The sequence below is a fragment of the Paramisgurnus dabryanus genome, chromosome 21, assembly GCF_030506205.2.
Source record: "Paramisgurnus dabryanus chromosome 21, PD_genome_1.1, whole genome shotgun sequence".
NCBI lineage: Eukaryota > Metazoa > Chordata > Actinopteri > Cypriniformes > Cobitidae > Paramisgurnus > Paramisgurnus dabryanus.
Genome location: NC_133357.1, coordinates 18,179,870 through 18,201,849, shown reverse-complemented (window position 1 = coordinate 18,201,849; position 21,980 = coordinate 18,179,870). Strand labels below are relative to the sequence as shown.

The following is a 21,980-nucleotide window of genomic DNA, read 5'->3' as shown; positions in this document are numbered from 1 at the left end:
GGTCCACTGAGTTCTGCTGAGACTGCGATGTCAGGGTCAATGAATAGGCTAGAAAATAGGGAGTTAAATGGTTAAACAGTTTCTCCGCTGAGATCCGACCCTTCACCCAAAAGTACATTATGTAAGAAAAGAGGTCTCTAGAAAGAAGAAGGAACAAAAAATGCATGTAGCAGTGATTATAAATCCCACTATGTCCTAATGGAAAGCACACTAGATTAAATTTGAGGAGAGTCGGTGAGGTGGTGAACAGAATGTTTTAGGTTCATTAAAGGACAGGAGATGTTCCATTAGGATCTCATTGCAGTTTCTCTATGCAAGGACAGTGGAAGTGTGTGAGATATGGGTTAAATGGAAGGGTAAAACAGACCCCTCCGAAATTTCACATAGTCAGCTAAAATACGCATATCACAGATACCATCAGAACAGAGTCTTTTTTCAGTGTAGGGGAAGGATGACAAATGGAAAATCAAGTTTTTTCCTTTTCTTTTTTTAGATACTTTCGGCAGGTCAAATTATTCATAAAATCCCGGATAGAGCTGATCCTAGTCCCAGACTCAAAAGCATGTTTGAGCTGCCTTCATTTAAATATTACTTTTTAGAACTATTGACTGGTTCTTCTATGGCATTGCTGCAAATAGCATCTTTTTCTAGGGCCATTTCCAACACCTAATTTTGTAATGAGCATACTTTTAGGCAAAATTTTTAAACTTCTACTAATTCATTTTATGAGAAAAGACAAGAAATGGTGTGCTCTATGTCACGGTAGGAAATCCACTGTTTCCCCCGTGTCATGTTTTGTGTTTGTGTTTGTACTCACGTTGTCTCCATGTGCTCGTTTAGTTGATGGTTGTCACCTGTGCGTTGATTGTCTCGCTCCAGCTGATCCTCATCTACACTCAGCTACAAATACTCACGCATCTCTCTTCCTGTTGTCAGATCCTCATTCATGTTCCAGCCATTGCACTTGGATTATCGTCTCTCGTCTTCGTGTGTCTGGATTAGTGTTTCGTGTCGTCGTCTCCGTGTGAGTGTTCGGGTCCATTTCTGGTTTCATCCACTGGCCGTCATCACACTCATCACCGACTTCACTCTGCTACTTTCATCAAACCACCGTAGACCTTCGATCACCATTGCCATCATCCTGGACAGTCATTTACTCTGTTGTTTCATTGTGTTTATCATCTTTTACAATAAACCTGTTCTGATCGCCTGCACTTGCTTCCTCCTCTCAATTGTATCGTAACAGAAGGATCTGACCATCATGGAAGCAGCGGGCGATCGCTCCCCATCTCATCTAGAAGAGTTCTTACAGCGAACGGTGAGCCGTATGGATCGTCAGGACAAGGCTATAGATGAGATGGGTCGAGCCTTTCAAACAATGGTGACGAAGGTTTCCGAGCTCGCTCTTCAGGCGCAACAACCTCTTCTATCGCCACCCACTGCGCCCCCCACGCCACCCACACCGCCGATCGCCACCGGGGGTATTCCCCAGTCCGAACCACGCCTTCCGATTCCAGAGAAATATGCGGGTGAGCCGAAATTTTGTCGAGCTTTTCTCTCTCATTGTTCTTTGCATTTCGCATTGCAGCCCCGCACGTTCACCACCGAGGAGATGAAGGTGGCGTTTGTACTCTCCTTGCTCACGGGGAAGGCTGCCCTCTGGGGGACGGCGGTGTGGGAGAACCAAGACAGCTGCTGTGCTTCGTTCCACGCCCTTTCGGAGGAGATGAGACGGGTCTTCGACCGCTCCGTCGCCGGGAGGGAGGCGGCTAGACTGTTAGCGGACCTGCGTCAGGAGGAGAGGTCCGTGTCAGATTACTCCATCGAGTTCCGCACCCTGGCGGCGGAGTGTAAGTGGAACGAAGAGGCGCAGTGGGATCATTTCCTGCATGGGTTGGCTGACCGCATCCAACAGGAGATTCGCGCTGTCGAATTACCCACGTCATTAAATGGTTTGATCGATCTTACTATCCGTATAGACAACCGACTCGACCAAGCGGCCAGACGGAGGGGGAGAACCACTCGCACGGCCGGTTCGGAGGTTCAGCACCTGCGGTCGGAGGTTGCGGTCAGCCCACCTGGAGATCTGGAACCCATGCAGGTGGGGCGAGCTCGGCTCTCCCGGGAGGAGAGGATCAGGCGGAGATCCCGGGGACTGTGTTTATACTGTGGCAGCCCAGACCATCACATCCAGCGCTGTCCAGTAAAAGACCAAGCCCGATAGTAAATCCGAGGCTACTATCGGGTGGGATCTCTGCCAGAAAGACCTCATCTACATCGACACTCCTTCCGGTGAGACTACGGTGGTCCAACCACGCACTGGATCAGCACGCTTTGGTGGATTCTGGGGCCGAGGGTAGTTTTATGGACATCGACTTTGCAAGTAAGAACAACATTCCTCTCACACCCCTCAGACACCCCATTGCACCCTTTGCACTTGATGGACATAAGTTACCAGTCATTACTCAGACCACCATCCCTGTTTCCCTCATCACATCTGGTAATCACACGGAGGAGATCTCATTTTTCATCACGGACTCACCTCAAACCCCCATTGTTCTTGGTCACACTTGGCTCCATAAACACAACCCCAGGATCGATTGGCGTCTCGGATCTGTTGTCAGCTGGAGCGAGGAGTGTCACTTGTCTTGTCTTTTGTCTGCTGGTGTTAATGTTTCTGAGTCTGTGTTTCAGGGGGAGGCAGTGGATTTGACTAACGTGCCCGCGGAGTACCACGACCTGAAGGAGGTGTTCAGTAAGTCTCGGGCTGATTCTCTTCCTCCTCATCGTCCCTATGACTGTGCGATTGAGTTATTGCCAGGTACCTCTCCGCCTAAAGGCAAGTTATATTCCTTGTCTATTCCAGAGACGGCGGCCATGGAGAAATATATATCCAGTTCTCTAGCAACGGGGTTCATTCGCCCTTCCTCTTCTCCAGCGGGGGCGGGGTTCTTTTTTGTGGGGAAGAAGGACGGATCCTTGCGACCTTGTATTGACTACCGAGGGTTGAACAACATAACGGTAAAGAATACTTATCCTTTGCCGCTTATGTCTTCAGCTTTTGAGAGGTTGCAGGGAGCGTCCGTTTTCACTAAATTGGACTTACGTAACGCTTATCATTTGGTCCGCATCAGGGAGGGGGACGAATGGAAGACTGCTTTTAACACCCCTCGTGGCCATTTTGAGTACTGCGTGATGCCTTTCGGGCTCACGAACTCGCCAGCGGTCTTCCAAGCACTCGTTAATGACGTGTTGCGAGACATGGTCGATCTATTCATATATGTCTACCTGGATGACATATTGATTTTTTCTTCGTCTCTCCAGGAACATGTGCAACACGTACGACGAGTGCTTCTGCGGTTGCTAGAGAATGGATTGTTTGTCAAGGCGGAGAAATGCGTTTTTCATGCACAGTCTGTTTCTTTTTTAGGACACATCATTTCGACTGAGGGTGTTCGCATGGATCCTGAGAAGGTTAAGGCTGTGGTAGATTGGCCATCCCCAGAGTCTCGCAAGGCCCTGCAGAGATTTCTGGGGTTCGCCAATTTTTACCGGCGTTTCATTCGCAATTTCAGCCAACTAGCCGCACCTCTGACCGCTTTGACCTCCCCTAGTTTGACGTTCAGGTGGTCAGACGCAGCCGAGGCTGCGTTTGCCAAACTGAAAAGCTGCTTTGTTTCAGCTCCAATTCTCGTCACCCCTGATCGCTCACGTCAATTCATAGTGGAGGTCGACGCGTCAGAGGTGGGGGTAGGAGCAGTGTTGTCTCAGCGCACATCCTCAGACGGAAAGGTGCATCCGTGCGCGTATTATTCTCATCGTTTATCTCCTGCAGAAGTTAATTATGACATTGGCAATCGAGAGTTGTTGGCTGTCAAATTGGCACTGGAGGAGTGGCGTCACTGGCTTGAAGGGTCGGGTGTACCTTTCATTGTATGGACGGACCATAAGAATCTCGAATACATTAGAACTGCTAAAAGACTTAACTCCAGGCAGGCTCGGTGGGCATTGTTTTTCGGTCGTTTCGATTTTACACTTTCTTACCGGCCGGGTTCCAAAAACATCAAACCCGATGCTTTATCCCGTCTTTTTGAGCGTTCCGATCGTACTGCTACTCCCGAGCCCATTTTACCGGAGACCATCATTATCTCCGCGCTCAGATGGGAGGTCGAATCGAAGGTGTTAACTGCCTTAGAAGGGGTAACGCCCCCGGCTCGTTGCCCACCGAACCGATTATTTGTGCCGGAAGGGTTACGGTCAGACGTTCTCCAGTGGAGTCATTGTTCCAGTGTTGCTTGTCACCCAGGGGTTAGTAGAACTAAATTTCTAGTCAAGCAACGATTTTGGTGGCCTGGTATGGCTCGTGATGTCCACGACTTCGTCTTGGCTTGCTCGGTTTGTGCTGTTGGTAAGACTTCCAATCGACCCCCAGATGGGCTACTCTTACCGCTGTCTGTCCCTTCGAGACCCTGGTCCCACATTTCGCTAGATTTTATTACCGCCCTCCCACCCTCTAAGGGTAATACGGTGATTTTAACCGTAGTGGACCGGTTCTCGAAGGCGGCTCATTTCATCCCCTTGCCCAAATTACCATCAGCCAAGGAGACAGCGGTAACTGTCATTGACCACGTCTTCCGTATACATGGCCTTCCGACAGACGTGGTTTCTGACAGGGGTCCCCAATTTGTGTCCAAATTTTGGCGAGAATTTTGTAAATTGTTAGGGGCGACTGTTAGTCTTTCATCCGGGTTCCATCCCCAGAGCAATGGTCAAACCGAGCGAGCCAATCAGGACGTCGAAAGGGCTTTGCGGTGTTTGGCTTCCAACAATCCTTCGTCCTGGTGTCAACAACTCTCAATTGTGGAGTACGCACACAATTCTCTGCCAGTGTCATCTACGGGCATGTCTCCATTTAAGTGTAGTTTAGGGTACCAACCACCTAATTTTGTCAGTACTGAATCCGAGGTGTCGGTCCCCTCCGCTAACGCACTAGTCCAGAGGTGTCACCGCACTTGGACCAGAGCTCGCAGAGCTCTGCTCCAGGCACGGTCGCGCACCAAGGCTAAGGCCGATCGCCACCGGTCGAAGCCTCCCCGTTACGTCGTCGGTCAAAGAGTGTGGCTTTCAACCCAGAACATTCCGATGCGTTCCGTTTCGAATAAGCTTGCTCCCAAATTTATTGGCCCGTTTTCTGTTACCAAAATCATTAATCCGGTAACAGTGCGTCTTAGCCTTCCACCGGCGTACAGGAGGGTTCACCCCGTGTTCCATGTGTCCAAAATTAAACCGGTGATTTTTTCCCGTCTTAATCCGCCTGCCCCGGTTCCTCCCCCGCCTCGTATCGTTAATGGGGAGACCACATATTTGGTTAATCGTATTCTGGACTCTAGACGGAGGGGACGCGGTTTTCAGTACTTGGTGGATTGGGAAGGTTACGGTCCGGAGGAGAGAAGGTGGGTTCCTGCTCGGGACATACTGGATCACCGCCTTATTGATGATTACAATCTTCAGGTAAAGCAGGCTGGGAACGCCAAGGGGCGTTCCTAGGGGAGAGGGTACTGTCACGGTAGGAAATCCACTGTTTCCCCCGTGTCATGTTTTGTGTTTGTGTTTGTACTCACGTTGTCTCCATGTGCTCGTTTAGTTGATGGTTGTCACCTGTGCGTTGATTGTCTCGCTCCAGCTGATCCTCATCTACACTCAGCTACAAATACTCACGCATCTCTCTTCCTGTTGTCAGATCCTCATTCATGTTCCAGCCATTGCACTTGGATTATCGTCTCTCGTCTTCGTGTGTCTGGATTAGTGTTTCGTGTCGTCGTCTCCGTGTGAGTGTTCGGGTCCATTTCTGGTTTCATCCACTGGCCGTCATCACACTCATCACCGACTTCACTCTGCTACTTTCATCAAACCACCGTAGACCTTCGATCACCATTGCCATCATCCTGGACAGTCATTTACTCTGTTGTTTCATTGTGTTTATCATCTTTTACAATAAACCTGTTCTGATCGCCTGCACTTGCTTCCTCCTCTCAATTGTATCGTAACAGACTATTCACAAACCTGTGTGCAATCCCTTACGAAAATTAACCATGGTTTTATTGTGGTAAAAGTATAGTAACCATGGTTTTTTGGTCTATTAATTACTATCAGCAAAACCATGGTTTTACTACACTAACTATGGTTTAACCATGGTTTTTGAAAACCATAATTGTCAAAATCATGGTTATTTTGTAGTAACTATGGTTTTACTACAGTAACCATGGTTTTTTGGTTTAAACTGTAGTAAAACCATGGTTAATTTTCATAAGGGATGTTTCAGATGCAAAGGCCCTAATGAACAAATAGCTAAAACCAGCATAAGATGGTTGACTGGTTTTAGACACTTTTTTTAAGCTGGCCAAGCTGGAAGACCAGCAAACCCACCAACTTTGACCAGCTTGACTAGCTTTCCCAGGCTGGTAAGAGCATCTTAAATCAGCTAAGCCCAGCTAACCACCTAAGCCAAGCTTGCAGCCGGGTGATTGTCACGAAATTAGACTTATGAGGATTCATGAAACATTTTGATAAAAAAAAGTAAATGCAAAGTAAGAGTATCAAAATCATTTTTGATAATGATAATCTAAAAAATTTAAATAATTCTGTAGGAAATATTTTTTAAATCCTCTAAAAATAATAGTTATATTAAAAAATGGCTCCAAGGGCTTTTTAAAAAATCTGACGCTGGACACTTTCTAAATCTAGTAGAATAACCCAGCTGGGCCAATTTGGATTTAGCTGGTGGATGAGCTGGTCAGAATGGTCAAAAGTGTGTGAAATAAATTAAGTAGTAAAATCCATATGGACTGTATAAATTTATCCAATTATTTTTTTAGAGAGAAGAAAGAAACCAAAAAATATATAAAAACAATACATTTCTTAATGTAAAGAGAATACTTAATCTAATAGATTTATTCTTTTGTCTTTCCTCTTTACTCTTAGACTGTTTAAAATGATCCCAGGTTTTCCAAATATGGGCCTATTACCACAAATCGAATTTAGATAAAAGCTAAACGAAGTTTATTGCCCAATAATTAAATTTAACAAATCCTTCAGGCAAAACTAAAGAAACTTTCCATAGCATAATCTAATTTAGTATGATTGAGGCTTGTGGAAATCATAACATTTAGGCCGTATTTCATCACACATATGTTTGCGCAAGTTTCAATAAAAAATCTGTTTCTGATCATCTTGACATTTCAACAGATTCATTCTTTATCAGTTTCAACTCCTTCAAAATAAATCAATTGCCATACATGCTCAGTAGTTTACCAAATGCTTAATGTAGCTGTCAGTTACTATAGATTTTGAAGAGGTAAACTTTTATAATGATGTTTGAGAGGTGCAATGTTGGAAATCCTCAGTGTAAAGAGCATCAAATTGACTCTACTGACACCTTGTGGTTAAATATTGGAATGTAGTACTATCCTCCATATGTGTGTTGTGTGTGCATTTTACCTGCCTGGTTAGTTCTGACTCTTATCACCTTTCAAATCCTTTACTAAATTCGTAGTTTTTATTAGTTGAAGAAATTGCAAAGACATTTTTTATTTAGTCACTTTTTTGTTCTCTTTTATTTGTCAGTGAAAAAATGTGAACAACCTATTTTTGTCATCGAAAATGAAACTGATTTCCCCTGCCCCTTATGTTTTTGTTCACATTCCCAATTTTTCAGATTCCCATATGTGTGTTATTTTGAAACAGCATGAATATGATCCATCTCTGTTTTAAAAAAATTATTTAGCTAACACTTGTATTAAACTTTACCAAACTTTCATACAAAGATGGGTTCAAGTACTACAAGTGCTATCTAAATACATTTTAAATACATTTTTAGCACATATTAGTTCATATTAATGGTGTCTCAAAATAGCACAAATAAGTACACTAAGATGTTTTTAAGATTATCTTAAGAAGTACGAAAGAATAATTTTTTAGTCTATTAGGTACCAAATTAGTGCACAAAAATAAAGTACAATATGCAAGTGTTCTTCATCTGAGTAAAAAGTGAAACTTGTAACTTCTCACATGTCCATGAGTCTTATAATTTACAATCTTTTTACATTAAATACAGGACATTCTTTTGGCTTTTATTGATGTTGAGTTTAGTTCACAATCTCCAAGTCACATGTTTAATCCAATACATGACAGTGATGGTTTCTCTTGGTTTATTTAGCGTTTCAAGTTTAGTGAAAATTCCCCAGCTAGGGTAAGATAAACAACTAAAAGTAGCATTAAAAAAAAACATTAGCACCTGTCATCATAAACTAATTTTTTTCACCAGTGAACTTGTTCCTGTATACCTCAGTGGTAAAGCATTGCGTTATCACTGCAAAAGTTTATGAGTTCGAACCCATACTGAAATGTACTGAACAAAAATTATATCTTGTGATGCAGTTTAAGTCGCTTTGTATAAAAGCATTTGCCAAATGCATATGAAATGTTGCTGATAAAAAACTATGACAAAAATTGTTTGTCAACGGAGAGAAAACTTCCCCTGCCCCTTATGTCTTCGTTCACATTCCCAATGAACAGTGATGAGGCTCCCAGATTTAACTTGTTTTGTTTTGGTGATCAATGCACCACACTCTTGACATCTTCGAAACAGAGTCATCACAGTCGACTCATCTGTAGTCCATTTCCTTTTTATACATGACCTTTCATCATCCTCTTCTTCTGTTTTAGTTGTCATAGTTGAGTCAGAAGTGGAACTAAGTGCAATAATGCTAGCATCCATTTGAGATGGTGGATCTGATGATGGCATGTTAACATGTAGGTCAAGGTTTCCATCGGGCTCCTCTTCATGGTTTATACTTGGTTCGTCCTAGATGACAGAAGAGAGTAAGATGAATCATTTCAAAAGGAAAAATATAAAGTAAATGTAATGAAATCTGTACATTTAAAACATGAATACAAGTTAGCAGCTGCATGACTTTAGATACAAACAGCACTAGACACGATATACATATAAGTTTGTACTTACTGAATTATAAGTCCGTACAGACGGAAGAGGAAAATATGGCCCGTACTTTAACAATTGTGGATTACTTAATAGGAGAAAATATTTTTGCAATTTCGCTTGTTGTGCAAGAGCTGTTTCAACAGCAGTGTTCATTTGTTGCTCGAGTGTTGACTGTCCAACATCTTCCAATGCAATTCCTGCACCTTGTGCACTTGTCTCTTCATCAATGTTTTCCTCTTTGCAGGTTTGTAATTGAGATGCATCATCTGGAGTATGCTAAAAAAATATGATTGTTTCATTAGATTAAATATATAAAATACAGGTCTATATATAATAACATTTCCATTCCCAGCCCAAATGTATAAGCATTATTTCACATACCTCACTTCCTTGTGAATAAACTATTGGTACAGCTGTTGATTTCAGCAATATTCGACCCCCTAGGGTGACTCTGAAATCATCAGGGGTAAAATGATCACTGCAGATCCTCCATGCTTTTAACTTTCTCATGGGTGTGTTGGTATCCAGCTGTAGAGCAAGTAACCAGATTTCCAGTCGATGTGGATCAAAGGTTGGGAATCGGTGAAAAGTCAATCTTTCCCGTTCAGATCGTGGTTTCGAACGTAATCTTATTTTTTTAAATAGGTTTAGGCAGCCAGGGTACGCACAATTACGCACCATTTTGATCAACAACTGTCCTTTTCTCTTGCAAACTACAGAAAACGCGCATACGTCATTTATGCGACAGGAAGCGCTGTTTCGAGTCTGACGACAGGATTCGGGCGTGGCTTGTTACGGTACCAAGGAGCACGCGTAGTTTATGTTAAGCTATCAAACTTAAAAACTTCGCTGTTGTTTTGGGTTAGAGTATAATATATATTTACGGTAATATGGAATAGTCTTAAAATCGACAGAGCGGAAGCATTAGGGTTGCCACCTGTCCCGGTTTTACCGGGATTGTCCTTCTTTTTACTAACTTGTCCCGGGAAAATTATCAACTCTCCCGGGACACTGAATGTCCCGGTTTTCGAAAGCTATGTGAATATATTATTTAGCGCGCGCACGGCAGAGACGGAGACCTTGCGTCTGTGTGTGCCTCAATAAGCGCATGTAAGACAGAGAGCATCCTGATTGGCCTGTTTCGGTAAATCAACCAATCAATTGTCAGTGTGGGCGGGCTTTTATCTCTTCTCCCGAACCGAATTATCTAGAAACAGCAGCGCCGTCAGTGCCCCAAAAGAGAAAATATAAGACACATTTTACGCCAGACTACATCCCTGTGTATCCCTGTCTTAAAAGAGTTAAAAGTAATAACAATCTTGCATGCTGTACAGTTTGTAACAGTGACTTCAGCATTGCCCAGGGGGGTTAAAATGATTGTAAAATACATGTTGAGAGGTGAGTTCATCAAGTTTAATTTAATTTTTCAGGCCGGCTAGTTGCTATTTAGACCTGTTTAAATGGAATATAAATAAAACAGTTTACATTAATAGTATTAGGAGCTTATATAAATTGTAAAAGTGATTTACATATTTTAATATAATTAACAAATAATTGGGTAACACTTTACAATAAGGTTCATTAGTTAACATTCGTTTACTACATTAGTTAACATGAACTAATAATAAAATGCACTTATAAAGCGATTTTTTAAATCTTTGTTAATGTTAATAATACGTAATTTAAATCTTGTTAACATAGTTAATGCACTGTGAATTAACATGAATAAACCATGAATAGCTGTATTTTTGTTAAGTAATGTTAACAAAGATTAACAAATACAGTAACACATGTACTGCTTATGGTTAGTTCATGTTAGTTAATACATTAACTAATGTTAACAAATAAGATTTGTAAAGTGTTGCCAATAATTGCATAGATCTATAGAAATATTATGCTATGGGGGGGGGGGGGGTTAGGGGGCTTGTGAGCAAACCAATTGGTTGGGTCATCGATATGTCCCGGTTTTTTATCAGACAAGGGTGGCAACCCTAGGAAGCATGCACCACTTCACAGGAGGAGGCACAAAAAACTCAGGAGTCAGGAGGCAACAGACCACGCCCCCGTGATGTTGGCATAGACATAATAAATACATAGACGTATCAATTAACTGAATTTAAACTCAAAAGCTCAAAAGGAAACTCTTCATGACTGTTACTTCACTCACTCCTTTCAAGTCTTCAAATGGTGTGCTGAGAGCAGCTACAAAGAGTATTTTTGCATCTCCCTTAGAGTCAGTTATCTATGGGGCGTTGGGGCTCATGACCTTCATATAAACCTCGTGAACCAACATCCGTCAGCTCACTGCACTTATAGTCATATCACATGCCATGTTTACTGCTACCAAAACAAATCACCGCAAGTTAAAAGTTCAACAGATAATATGAAAAGCATATTCAAAGCTGTGCCACATTTTATTTCAGGAGTGAGATGGTAGTAAAAGTAAAACTCCTCCTGATCTGAAATTGGCTAAAACCAGTGGCAGTGACTCAAATTTCTGCGATTCACAAGAGCGTTTAAGTCGTTAAGAGCGTTGTTGCCATAGGTACATTGCGCGTGACTCCTGATTCTGTGAATTGCGCAAGTCAAAGATGGCGACGATATTTTTCGTACAAATCCCATTGATTAATTGCAGAAGACCATTATTAACCCATTGGAGCCATGTAGATTACCTCTGTAAGGGATGGATGCACTTTTTGGGTTTTAAAGTCAGAAGTTTATCCTTGAGCACTGGGTACCCAATTAAAGCACATCATTTTTTATAATATGTCTCCTTTAAATTAATGTAGTCTTTTAATAAAAAAGGGGACCCCCTGATTTATGTTTTTGTGCTTTATATGGGGTCCCTCACTGCTTATAGGAGGTCTGCGGTCATCCCAGCGCCCCTAAAATCAAACAATGCTTGGCAAACAATTTTTTGAAAATATGTTCCTCTGGCAAAATACTCTACTCCCATTAATGTTGCTTCTGAAAGGAAACCTTCTGCAAATGTATATGCAATAAGGTCACAAAAAAATACCTTTTCAGAGCAAAATATCCACTGAGTGTCTTTAGTAAGTTCAGTCGTTATTTAACGCCAAAATTATGGTTTGCGCAGCTGTTAGTAAATCTGGCTTTATACAGTAACCTGGTTTAGTTTCAATATAGGGGTACTTGAGGCTAACTGATATGGCTGTGTGGTTGGGAACCATATAACCATCACTGTCTTAGACTGTTTAAAATGATCCCATGTTTCCCGAATATGAACCTATAACCACAAATCGAATTTAAGATAAATGCTGAATTAAATTTATTTCCCACTAATGAAATTTAACGAATCCTTCAGGCAAAATTAAAGAAAATTGCTGTAGCATAATTTAATTTAGTATGGCTGAGGCTTGTGTAAATCATAACATTTAGGCCGTATTTCATCACACATATGTTGGCACAAGTTTCAATAAAAAATCTGTTTCTGATCATCTTGACATTTCAATAGATTCATTCTTTATCAGTTTCAACTCCTTCAAAATAAACCAATTGCCATACATGCTCAGTAGTTTAACAAATGCTTAATGTAGCTGTCAGTTACTATAGATTTTGAAGAGGTTAACTTTGATAGAGTTTGATGTTTGAGAGGTGCAATGTTGGACATTCTAAAAGCATCAAATTAACTCTACTGACACCTTTTGGTGAAATATTTGAATGTAGTACTATCCTCCATATGTGTATTGTGTGCATTAACTTCCCTGATTAGTTCTGACTGTATCACCTTCCAAATCACTAATGTTTTCGTCTCGTTTTAATCAGTTGAAGAAATTGCAAATACATTTTCAGTTTTTTTTAGTCACTTTTTTTGTCAGTGGAAAAATGTGAACAACTGTTTTTGTCAACAAAAATAAGATCGATTTCCTCGGCGCCTCATGTCTTTGTTTGCATTCCCAATGAACAGTGATGAGGTTCCCATATGTCATTTTGTTTCTGTGATCAATGCACCACACTCACAGTTGACGATAACCATTGACTTTTATAGTATTTGTTTTTCCTTCTATGGTAGTCAATGGGTCAGCTGTGTGCTTACCATAATTTATTAAAATATGAAGAGTTTCGTTGCAAAACGAGATAACTCCGTTTTTTTATTTTTCAGAAATCTCGTATAACATGATAACATAATAATAAACATGTTTTGACAAAAATGTTAAAAACGGATTCATCTCGTTTTGCAACAAAACTCTTCATATCTTCTTGTGTTCACCAGAATAAAGAAACTTAACTTAAAGGAACAGTATGTAAGAAATGTATATCAATTAATCATAAAATGGCCCTGATATGTCACTAGACATTAAGAAATAATTTTCATTTCAAATACTTATATCACTGACAACAGTGGTCTGGCCAGGATATTGTCATTTAAAAACTGATGTTGATGTTGTCATTTTGTGTATTGGCCACAGCTGTGTGATTGCAGTACCAGTTTAAGCCACATGTTTTGTGATTGCAATACCAGTTTTGGCCACAATCCTACGTACTGTTCCTTTAACTAAAGAAACCTCAAACTTAAAAACTTGGTTTGTGGTTAGGGTTCAATATATGTTTCTGTCTTAAATCGACCCACTCGAAGCAAGCGCACACTTCAACAGGACCCAGGAGGCGACAAAATTCGTCCCCCTGATGTTGGCATAGACATACATAGATATATCAATTTACAGAACTCATACAAATATATAAAAATACACAAAAAATATGTAATGACTTTCTTGGTAAATACCATTTTTGTACATACAAACATAATAATAAACTCATAATAATAAAAATAATAAAAAGAATCTCAGTATGAAGAAACAGGTGCATATCATGATACATAAATACATACACCGTGCTAAATCGTCGTCGCCGCTGCCATATTAGTCCTGGCAAGATTGCCCTTTACACTTAAGGCTGCTTAAGGTGACCAGGTTATTTCAAATTAAAAGCAGGGACATTTCTTAGTTTAGCAGTAGAAAATAAATACGATCTTATTCGTTATTATCTATCAATTAAAAAACGAGGACAAAACATGTTTAAATAAATGTTTTCATCTTTTTATTGTAGTGGGTTTGTGGAGGACAGAACACCAAAAAACGGGACTGTCCTTGTAAAACAGGGACATCTCACCTTACTTAACACATTCACGTGAACGGGTAGCTTCATCTTAAAAGACGTTTACATGTCTCAAACGAGACGTTTTGTTTCCACATTTTTACAATATTGACAGTTCACACATGGAATTTTTTTGTCATGAGGGATTGTAAAAACTTGGGATTTGGGTTATATTAATTATTCTATGACTTCTATACATCGTCATAAATAAATAGATTTATTTGGTGTTGCCTAGATTTGCTTTTTGACTCTAAATTAAAAGTTTTTACTGTTTAATAAAGTCACCTAAACCTGAGTAAATTAAAAGCAATCTTCAAGAGTCAATAAATAAAACCTTTTAAAGAAAATTACAGTTTTATTGAATTACATTGAATGAATGAAAACACAACCACTGCAGATGAATTAACTTGGCAGGTCAACCTATCCCTTCCTTTCGGTCAACATCAACCTCACCCTTCCCATCGGCTGGGGGTTAAAAAGAGAGGCATCATAAAAAGGATATTGGACACTGGTGCTCTGCTGTAGCCATTCAAATGCAATAACCGGCATTCTGGGATAACCCAATGAACTGATGAAAGCTGCTCAAACCTTTATCAGTTACAAGGTGCAAATCCAGAGTGCCTTAAATTTTGTGAAATACATGAGAACAGTGTACATCATTCATAGTAGCTCACCACAATCAGCAAATCATTCAAAATTACATTTCTGAAAACCTTCTTAAAACCCATGACAAATGTTGTCTATACTGAATCTAATGAATTAAGTCACTGCTCTACTCACTTCTAACCAGCACCTTATTATAAGGGTTTTCTGTATAGGAAAATTACCAAAGAAAGAGAAAGATTTACCTTATTTGAACATGTATGTGTCTGTGTTACAAGGGTTTTCTACAATAAACAGATTGATGAATCAGAATGGACAATGCAAAATAAACACAATCAACTTTTGAACCACACAAAATAAATAATCGATTGTACCATTAAATAACTCGATGAAATCAATGTTTCTTATTATTCAGGCATCAGGATTGGTTTGCCAAATAACTTACACATTAGCATTGATTGTCATTTTAAGATCTTGCCTTTCAAAGGTTCTTTCAAATGTTTTCTTAGTAAACTCGGCTATTTTGGTATTGTGTTACAATACAGTCCTATTTGTTAACATTAATGCATTTAGTAATATAAAATAACAATGAGCAATGTTTTTACAGCATTTATTCATCTTTTTTTAACACTCAAACTAATTCAATTGTTCATTCATGTTCATTATCTAGTGTTACTACAGCTTTTGATTTTTTTTTAAATGTATGTGTAAATGCTGAAATTAACATTAACCCACAATAATAAATTCTGCAATAGTATTGTTTATTGTTAGTTTATTTGAACTAACAGCTAACTAATGTTAACAAATAGAACCTTACGGTAAAATGTTACCTACATCTAATACAGGGCTTGGTAACTGCTACCTTATAATGCTCAACGATCCAGATGTTCTGAATAGTTTAAAACATATTTTTGGAGAAGAAAAGGTTTTGGTCAAAATTTTCCCAAAGAACAACAAAATTGGGACCACCATAAAGAACAACTGGTATCCAACAAACATCTCAATGGGGAAAATATAACGAAAAGGCTTCAGATGAGAGTTGAGAGGTGTGTTTGAAAACATGAGATGTAAAAAGATGACAAAATTTCTTTGTTGTCCATTCCATCTCCCACCAGGTACATTATAACATTTTTGGTCTGTTGCTCTCAACCCTTCGGTTGAACAGGGGGAGGAAATGAACAGCAGAATGAGCACACATACTCTTTTCGTCTTTCGTATGCCTTGTGATCGACTATGTCTATGATATGAGCATACATACAAACACATACACACTCAAATCTCTCAAGCCAACCAATGAGACACTAAGGTAAAGGCAAAATTAAGAAGGGTGCAGAATGACAGATTTTTTACCCTTCATGGCAATGCAGTTATGCTAACTGAACCTCATGAGGACTTGCATTGTTGTTGCTGCCCTCCTGCGTGCTGATCACAGACCCGCGGTACGGGACCTCTATGATCCGAGGTTTGTCAATGATGCGGGCACAACGATTGCCCTTCTCCACAATTCCGATGATCCACGCCTGCTGCCCATCACCCGGCCCGCTGTCCTGCCCCAGTGCTCCTGACAAACCCACGCGGCTGGATTTCATTTCGGCGCAAAATCGGGCTGCCTGCTCCCGTGGTAAACAGATCAACAAACCACCTGCAGGACAGATACAAACATAGCGCATTGCTTATTAAGTGACGCAAATATCCACGTTACCTTAAAAATAAAGTGTGATTGTGTCTCTTACCTGATGTTTCAGAGGAGGTGCCCTGCAATAGCCCAAACAAGTTACCGCAAGCTTTGCTCACCGCAGCCATTTTTGCAATAATGGGAAGGTTGTGAATGACAAAGGCGACATCATTTCGCTGCTGCTGGGCGAGATTGCGAGCATGACCAATGATCCCAAAGCCTGTGATGTCCGTGGCAGCATGTGCATTAAATTTGTGCATTAAGGCAGCAGCTAAAGAAAAAAAAAAAACTTAATGAGAACGAGAAATACATGCAAACCAAATATACGCATTCATGCACATAATACTCGAGCAGTGTTGTACCAGTGCGATTGAGGGTGGCCATGTTGATCATAGCCTCTTGATAAGCATGCTCCACCTCTTCCTTAGAGATCACCAGCTTTACCCTGTTCCACTTCTCTGGCTGAAGAAATAATAAAGTATGAAACATAAGAGATGTGATGCAGACTTCCATGGTTGTTGAAGAGGAGTCATTTCAGTGTTGAGATAAAGCAGAAAGTGGACTCACATTATCCATCCACTGATGGGCATTCACTGCTACTTGAGTTCCCAGAGGTTTAGTTAGAACCAGCACATCTCCAGGTACAGCGCTGTCAGGCCTGCTCCCAAAAATGGACGGGTTAGACTTTTAAAAAGTGAGGTACTTGATCTGACATCGTCGCAATGGGTTTACAAGAAGATACTCACATGATGAAGTCATTGGGCTGGCACACCACAGAGGCCACACCTCCGATTATGATCCAGGGATTGATGACGGTTTGTCCTCCAGTTACCGAAGTCCCGCCCTCTTCCGCAGCATCACGGAAGCCCTTCATCATCAAAGGCATCACATGCTCTCTCTCCTGAAAGTGCATTAATGCATAACATAGATCATTTCTTGCACAAAAAGCATTGCAAACCTCTAAAAACCAAATTACAAAGCACACAGATTACAGAAGATCTCACCTTCTCATTCATCTTCTGACTGACGCTAAGAAGCATAAGCATGTTGTCGCACTCCGTGATACCCATGGCATAGAGATCACTCAGCACATTCGCACAGGCAATTCGACCCTGTGAAAACAAAGTATGACTGATATAAATTTAGCTTTTCTTGTTTCGTACACACTAACTTTCACAAAGTTAGTCACCGACCATCAAATAGGGATCCTCCACTAACGGATAGAAGAAATCTGTTGTCTGAACCAGAGAAAGACCTCCATGTCTCAAAGGGATGACACACGAGTCCATACCAATACCTGTAGAAAAAAGGGAAATGGTTATAAAGTCTCATAGTTTTCGCACGAGATCTCTTATGCACGCACATTTAATTACAAGTAAGGTGTTTATTTGTTGCAAACATTGCCATATTCTCCAAGTTAAGGGGATTTTTTGTTGGGTTACTTAATGGCCTACTTTCAAGCATTAACCAGGTCCATAGGTCACATCTCTTTCATTGTGTTATACTTCCCTGGAGTTTTTATCAACAACATATAGGCCAAATGGAAATCAATTGCTGTTTTGTGATCTTAAGTACACATGGTTGTCAAAATGCAACAGACAACACTATCATTAATATTAATAATAATATAATTAATACAAATACCATGGTTAAACTACAGTTACGGCAGTACACAATGATGAGACAATGGTAAATTTGCGGTTACTTTGCTTTTACTATAATACCATTATAAAGGACAAGTCCAATGTTTATTTTTCGTAAGGGCACATTGTTTGCATTTCTAAATGCATGCAAATTTTCATACATCACAGTAGTGTTTATTTTGATAACTATGATCTGATATTTTAAAATAAAAGCATTTCCTCTTCACAAAACCGGTAAGTTGACTATTAAACATATGCACGCTTTCATCATACCAGTTTGACTATAATGGTGTGTGAATAAAGGGTGACATGCGTTACCTAGTCGGGGACCCTGTGCAGCCGAAACAAGTCCGAATTCAGCGGTCTCGTCTCCGGCCCCCGTCCCCGAACCGTCATCCTCTCCAGGCTGACGGTCAGGCTCCAGTCCCTGCAGGAGTTTGAGCAGAGCCTCCTGCGGGACTTTACACCCTCATCCTTTAAGATCAGAGAAGGCCGTCAGTCGGAAGCCGCGGTCTAGGCCGTGCTCCTCCGGGTGAAACGCCTGGTATCCCGCCGGGTAAAATGCTGCATACCCTCCCGCCCCGGCAGAATCCCCCGACGGCTGCTCGGATCCAGACATAAGTAATCCGGTTTTATTTATTTCTCATGCAGAAGGTGAAATAATGGGATGTGGGTGAAGTGACAGCAGCTAAGTTACTCGGTAAAAGCTGCAACGTGTTTTAACTAGTCTAGTATACTATCGCTCAAAGAGGCGAACATGGACGAAGCGCGCTACCGGACTGAACCATTTAACGCAGCAGAGGGGAGTTGTGTCACTTCAGTACACGAGTTGTGGAAATGAATCGGTCATAGAAACTTTACAAAAAATATTTAGCTTCAAATAAGCACAAAAAATTAAAATAAAATTTGTGTCATATAATACGACAGCATATGTATACTGCGCATTAAGCCATTTTAACAATTTGGACATAACACTAGGCTTGTCCGACTTCATGCGGCGCCGCAAAAACCGACAGCCGGATGACTTCAAGGTACCGCGAGAATGATTCAAGAAATCATATTTCGTCTCGCTCTCGCGATACTTTGACGTCATCTGGCTGTCGATTCTTGCGGAGCCGCATGAAGCCCCATGTATGTTAGTAGTAAAACCCGCCCACACCACACACACACTTTGCATGTTATCCCAACATGCTTTCTGAATATCCCAGTGGTCTACTTTGAGGGAAGGGAAATAGGGAATATATCGTTGTTAGGACAAAAACATACAAACACTAAAATATTAGCATATTAAACCGTGCTATTAGAGTTAACGCATGTTTAAACAGTAAAGCTATATACATTTTTTATTGAATACTATTCAGCTTCGTAATGACTCAGCACACCAACAGGGAATATGAAATGCCATCAATATCCACTATTGAAATAAAACTGTCTTTTATAAAATAAAATGAGTCGGGAAGAGTTTCATAAAATGTATTTATTCCCATATTCAATGAATTTCATTGATATTTGGGACATTTCAAAATACAGAACTGGACCATGATGATATCATACACTATTCATTATAGTCTTTGTTCTTTAAATGTTTAATATTAATAAGCACAGACATCACATTTTTGACAATTTGCTAGAAAAAAAATCCAAAACACCAACTTCGACTGTTCTTATTATTGTTAATATCTCATACAACTCAATATCTCAAACCCAGTAATGAAACAGTCCAGTGGTTTATTTGCATATTACAATGAAAGAATGGAGGAACGTCTGTATGAGAACATAAAAACTGTATGGTAGTTTATGGTCTTTCATGTCATCTTTACTGCCATATTTGTGATTAAGCCTGGATGGCACTTTTGGTGCTGTAGGCCAGATAGTACACCACAATGCCGATCAGTGCAGCCAAGATCTCTGTAGACACCCAGGGACCATTCCATGCACCCTGAAATATAAAGATATAAATCATAAAAAAATACTTAATAGCAAAAATACTACACTGTGGTCAGATAATACTGGATGTGTTTATCTTTGCTCTATTTAAGTGCACAGATAAAGTCTTTGTTGACAATGATAATCAGCATGTCTACTCACCCTATGATCCACATTCACTGAGAACAATGGCTTGATGTCATCAACATCTTCATTATTTCTCTGAGCCTGAAACCAGTACACGTGTATTATTATTACAGACCATTGACTAACATTTGAGAAGTTGCAACCATGTTCAAGAAAATACAGAAATTTCTATATACCTTTCTTAGGACACTGTAGGACTCCTCATCGAAGAATTTAACCTGATATGTGCCTGAACTGGCCTGTTTGTGGGGAACACTCCACGAGACCTGGGCAAAAAGGCAGGAGGATTAAGTATGCATTTGGTTAAAGTTTTTGAAAACAACAACTTGTCGTCTCAGTGTAAACTATTAAAACATGAATCTGTGATAACGGAGATGTCAACGCATGTGTTAATCCAGTCTATAGGCATGTGTGAGTATAACAACAATGGTGGCCTACAGAAATGTGTTTGTGCTGCTGAAGATATTGAGTTTAAGAACTCTTCTTCAATAAAAAGTAAAACAAAAATATCTCTGTCTAAACAAAATTGCTTGATTGTTTGTATTTATCGCCTGGTATGAGAATGCTTATGTGTGCAGCCGTGTAGTGTTTCCTTACAAAGTTACATCGCCATCTACTGGCCTGACATGTATAATACATAACTCCATCATTGTCGTGTAAACATGGCCTTATATTTGAATACGAGAAACAGACGAGGGACTTACTTGGTATTTACCAACATCTTGGCCTCTGGTCACAGGAAACTGTTTGCCATTGACATCTGCATACAAAGCAACACTCTGGAAACAGAAGAGAAGCTTTTTCAGTTCATACTTCTGCATTAATAAACTGTACATATGATGTATGTGTGTATGGGTTGTTAATCTACTTACCTGTGCTCCGTTTGCACACGCAAGACTCAACTCAACAATGAACACAGTCTCAGAAGAGATGAGAGCATCTGTCGTCGTGTATGAAGACGGAGAAATAACTGGATCTGTACAAGTCTCAGCTGGAGGAAGAAAACAACAGTTAACACTAAACACTTGTGTAAGGCAATGTGTTGTTTGACACGTTTAGTTAGTAAGTTAAACTGTTAACCATGGTCACACGTCAAATGAATCAGTTGGCTGATAAATCAGTGAATTGAAGTAAATGCTGATTATAGTAAGCATAAACTAACAAATTCTTTTTAACGTGAGATAAATCAGAACCATTACGATGTAGCTTCAGTCATTTCCCTGTTAGCATTTCTGAGCGAATAATCGACACAGTAGTCATGAACGGTCGTGTCTGTTACATTACTGAAAAAACGATGAAAGTGTTGGACATTACCTGCACAAAGACCCAGACAGAGAGCCAAAATAGCTGTAATAACCCGCATCATGTTGATCCCTGCACAGTGAAATCCGCTTCAGCTCACTCAAACCTGAGAAAAAGAGCAAACGCGAGCGTCCACCCAATGAAAGACAGACAGACACGTCACCTCTACTAAAGAATGACGTGTAGTATATCGAAGCGCCCTCTGTTGAAAGCCGCCGGCACTGCAGCTCTATTCATAAAATACCGATGAGTATACCCCAAAACCATGAGGAAAGTTGGGTGAACACATTTGCGCAGCGCATTTCAATTTTTTTTATTTTAACCCCTTCAGACCCTGCATCCACTGGAATGGACGTCACATGTTTTGTGGTTCAAACCAACAAAAATGCTGATTAAACCACCTGAACATCAGGATTGAAGAGGTTAAGGACCACCATTGTCCAAAACAATATTTGTAGGTCCTTCACACCATAGACTTCCATGGTAGGAATAAAAAAATATGATGGAATATAATAGGTATACTCAACTGTGTGCTTACCATCATTTATCAAAATATTTTCTTCATCAT

The 21,980-nt window shown here is 40.4% G+C and overlaps 3 protein-coding genes across 3 annotated transcripts; all 3 read right to left on the bottom strand.

Annotated features, from left to right (window-relative positions):
• Positions 1-7,598: 7,598 nt before the first annotated feature.
• On the bottom strand, positions 7,599-9,756 carry LOC135775669 (uncharacterized). The gene is made up of 3 exons (XM_065286067.2): positions 9,383-9,756; positions 9,023-9,277; positions 7,599-8,863 (listed from the first exon to the last, which is right to left on the bottom strand). The coding sequence occupies exons 1-3, from the start codon at positions 9,680-9,682 to the stop codon at positions 8,516-8,518; spliced, it is 903 nt and encodes a 300-aa protein (XP_065142139.1). The 5' UTR covers positions 9,683-9,756; the 3' UTR covers positions 7,599-8,515.
• Positions 9,757-14,451: 4,695 nt separating this feature from the next.
• Positions 14,452-18,802, bottom strand: sephs3 (selenophosphate synthetase 3). The gene is made up of 8 exons (XM_065286064.2): positions 18,356-18,802; positions 17,588-17,691; positions 17,399-17,506; positions 17,141-17,295; positions 16,962-17,052; positions 16,757-16,856; positions 16,453-16,665; positions 14,452-16,361 (listed from the first exon to the last, which is right to left on the bottom strand). Exons 1-8 carry the CDS (start codon positions 18,654-18,656, stop codon positions 16,087-16,089), a joined length of 1,347 nt encoding a protein of 448 aa, XP_065142136.1. The 5' UTR covers positions 18,657-18,802; the 3' UTR covers positions 14,452-16,086.
• Positions 18,803-19,496: 694 nt separating this feature from the next.
• On the bottom strand, positions 19,497-21,584 carry ssr4 (signal sequence receptor, delta). Its single transcript, XM_065286058.2, has 6 exons — positions 21,425-21,584; positions 20,983-21,101; positions 20,815-20,889; positions 20,287-20,376; positions 20,126-20,191; positions 19,497-19,976 (listed from the first exon to the last, which is right to left on the bottom strand). The coding sequence occupies exons 1-6, from the start codon at positions 21,474-21,476 to the stop codon at positions 19,872-19,874; spliced, it is 507 nt and encodes a 168-aa protein (XP_065142130.1). The 5' UTR covers positions 21,477-21,584; the 3' UTR covers positions 19,497-19,871.
• Between the last annotated feature and the right edge of the window lie 396 nt (positions 21,585-21,980).